This window comes from Nyctereutes procyonoides, unplaced genomic scaffold (genome assembly GCF_905146905.1).
Source record: "Nyctereutes procyonoides isolate TBG_1078 unplaced genomic scaffold, NYPRO_anot_genome, whole genome shotgun sequence".
Lineage (NCBI taxonomy): Eukaryota > Metazoa > Chordata > Mammalia > Carnivora > Canidae > Nyctereutes > Nyctereutes procyonoides.
The window spans coordinates 83,309,487-83,312,387 of NW_026575146.1; the positions used below are offsets into that span (position 1 = coordinate 83,309,487).

Consider the following 2,901-nt stretch of genomic DNA (forward strand, 5'->3'; position numbering starts at 1 on the left):
AACCTCGATACCCCAAAGTTTTCAAATCTCCCCTGACCCTTCGGGGTCCTGCCTTGAAGGATGGCATCCCGCATCCACCCCTCCCTTGCTGTAGAGCCCTGGAAAGTTGCTTTCTTTATATATATATATTTTTTTTAATTGAAGTTCCAACATATAGTATGACACCCAGTGCTCATCCTGTCAAGTGCCCCCCCTTAGTGCCCATCACCCAGTCACCCCATCCCCTCTCCCGCCTCCCTTCCACCCCTTGTTCGTTTCCCAGAGTTAGGAGTCTCTATTTATTCCCACTCATTTTCCCTCCTTTCCCCCATTTCTTAACCTGCAAAATGAAGACAGTAATAACACTTGGCTCCGGGACCGTAGCTAACTTTTGCAGTGCCTCTGTGCTGCGTAATTAGGTAAATGCACCCCCCCACACCCCCTCCAGGAGGCAGCACCCTCCACCGGGGTGCACTGCTTGAGGAACAAGTGGTATCTTTGCTCAAATTAGAATAATATGCTCCTTCCTCTAGACGGAAGCAGCCCCTTGCAGGGCACATGGCTCGGTGAGCAAAGCCCAGGTTGAAATGTAGTAAATGTTTGCCCCTCTGCCTGGCACGTTTGTGCAGTGAACAAGCTGCCCATCCGTACAGCAGCGGCATGGCCAAATCAGAGCATTGCGTGAAGTGGGACAACACTTGAAAAGCGCTGCATGTGGTGACTACCACACCTTAGAGACTCTATTGGTTAGGTGACTATTTCTGGTGTTGCTAGTATTTTCCCTCTCCCGGCTGGAGCATCCTTTTTCCTACCAACTTCCTGTTCACAGTTCCAATGCTGCCCTCTTGTGAGTCCCAAGTGGTATAACAGCGTCAGTATCTTGACTCCTGCCTCTTACTCCGAAATGAAGATGTTCTTTCCTAGGCCACGCGTTGGGAGTAGCATCTCCCAAAGGGTATCGGCAGAGCGACCTTTCCTCAACGTTGGAGGAAAACCTCCGTAGCACTGGCGGGGGGGGGGCACGGGGAGAAGAGGGACGGGCACAGGTGGGGAGTTGCGCCGATGGGCCCAGAGGCAAGCTTACCTTCCTTCTGTGACCTAGCTCCTGGCCTCCGTTCTTCCCTGCAGCTGGGGTGCGGCCTTCTGCCGGGCTCGGGCCTTTCCGAGCCGCTCCAGGGATGCTCCCAGGCAAGGCTGCGCTGCAGCTCCTCTGGAGGAGTCCCCAGCAGGGGCCCGGCCAGGCAGCCAGGCCCTCCTGCTCCAAGCCCCTTGTCCCCAGCAGCGGCTACTACTTCTGAGATGTCCCTCCTTTCGTTCTTGCCACACTTGTCACCCGGCCGGTGCCCCTTCCCAAGTAGCCAGTCACCAGCGGGTTGAGCACCACACTCCAAGCCCCCATGATGAGCCCCAGTTTCCGCCAGCAGCCTCCTATGTCGGGGCGCAGGAAGCCAGCCACGTTGGAGGCATTGTAAGGTCCTAAGCAGAACAGCAGCGTGAGCAGAGCCCCACCGGCCACCCAGGCTGCCCTTAGCTTCCGTCTGTGGCTCAGGCCTGAGCGGGCCAGTGCCCGGAGGCAGCCCACGTAGCAGAAGGCCGTGATGGTCAGGGGCAGGAAGAAGAGCAGGAGAGAGAGGGTGAGGCGAGCGGGGCCCGCTGAGGCAGGGTCCCAGGCCTCCAGGCAGACTGGAGAGCCGTTGACCGGCGTGTTGATGCCCAGGGAGCTGGTGGTGTTGTCCACCCAGCCTCCCGGAGCCTCCAGCCCGAAGACCAACCCCAGGTGACAGAGGACCAGGGCCCATATGGCAGCGCACACGGCCCAGGAGTAGCGCGGCCTGCGGGCCGCTTGGTAGCCCAAGGGGAAGGCGGCCCCCAGGTAGCGGCCGACGCTCAGGGCAGCCAGGAAGCCCCCGCCGGCGTACAGGGGCGCGAAGTGGGCCAGGGCAAAGGCGGGGCAGAGCGGGGCGGGCAGAGGCCAGGCGCCCAGGGCCAGCGCCTCCACCGCCTTCAGGGGCAGGGAGGCCGCCAGCAGGAGGTCAGAGAAGCCCAGGTGGAGGGCGTAGACGAGGCTGGGGGTGAGGCGGAGCCGGGCGTGGGACACGGCGCCCCCGATGGCCAGGATGTTGAGCGGGAAGCCCAGCGCGAAGGCGGCCACATAGAGGGCGAAGAAGAGCTGCGGGGGCAGGTCCATGGGGCCAGGGCTGAGCTCCCCTCGCTCCCCACCCTGGGATGGGCCCCGGGCAGGGTGGGGGGGCAGGGCAGGGGGTCCCGGGGTCACGGACCGCCCCAGGCGCTAGAAGCCATGTAGCGCGACACCAACTATCTCAACGAGGGAGGCCCCAGGGAGCAGGCGAGCCTGGGCGCCAAGTGAGGTCTCTAGCTCGGGCCTCTGCTTCCTGTCCTCCGTATCCTCGTATCCTCGCTTAAAGCACAAAGGAAGCAAGCAGGTCCCGTTCGAGGAAAGGCCTCCTGGTTTCTGAGACTGGGGAGAGAAGGGGCAGAAAGTCAGGACAGAGTCGGCCCCAGCATATGGCGTACATGTTTTTCTCAGAGGACTGGAAGTTAGACTCCCTCCCCGATCCCCTGGGAAGAGACAGCAGGGACAGGGGGCGCCTGCGTGGCAGCCGGTGGTGGGCTGGTGGCGACTCCTAGCTGAGGGGTCTGTCAGGATTGGGGTAAGGTGGGTAAAGGGCAGGCGAAGCAGGGCAACGTGGGGCTGAGCCCAAAGGCAGGCCAGGCCCCATCAGTGCCACCCGGAATGACCTTAGCCAACCTCAGGGGGCGCCCCGGGCAGGTAGGCTGGGGGGCCTGGGGGATAATCGCAGGAGAGAGGAGCCACAAGAAGAGGGACTCACCTCTTGGCGCTGCCAGATGTCTCTGAGGCTCAGGAGTCCCCCTCACTGGGCTGAGGGAGGGCGTCCAGGA

General features: G+C 61.8%; 1 protein-coding gene across 1 annotated transcript; it reads right to left on the bottom strand.

The window, feature by feature from the left end:
- Positions 1 to 1,267: 1,267 nt before the first annotated feature.
- Positions 1,268 to 2,167, bottom strand: FFAR1 (free fatty acid receptor 1). Its single transcript, XM_055309612.1, has one exon. It carries the CDS (start codon positions 2,165 to 2,167, stop codon positions 1,268 to 1,270), a length of 900 nt encoding a protein of 299 aa, XP_055165587.1.
- Between the last annotated feature and the right edge of the window lie 734 nt (positions 2,168 to 2,901).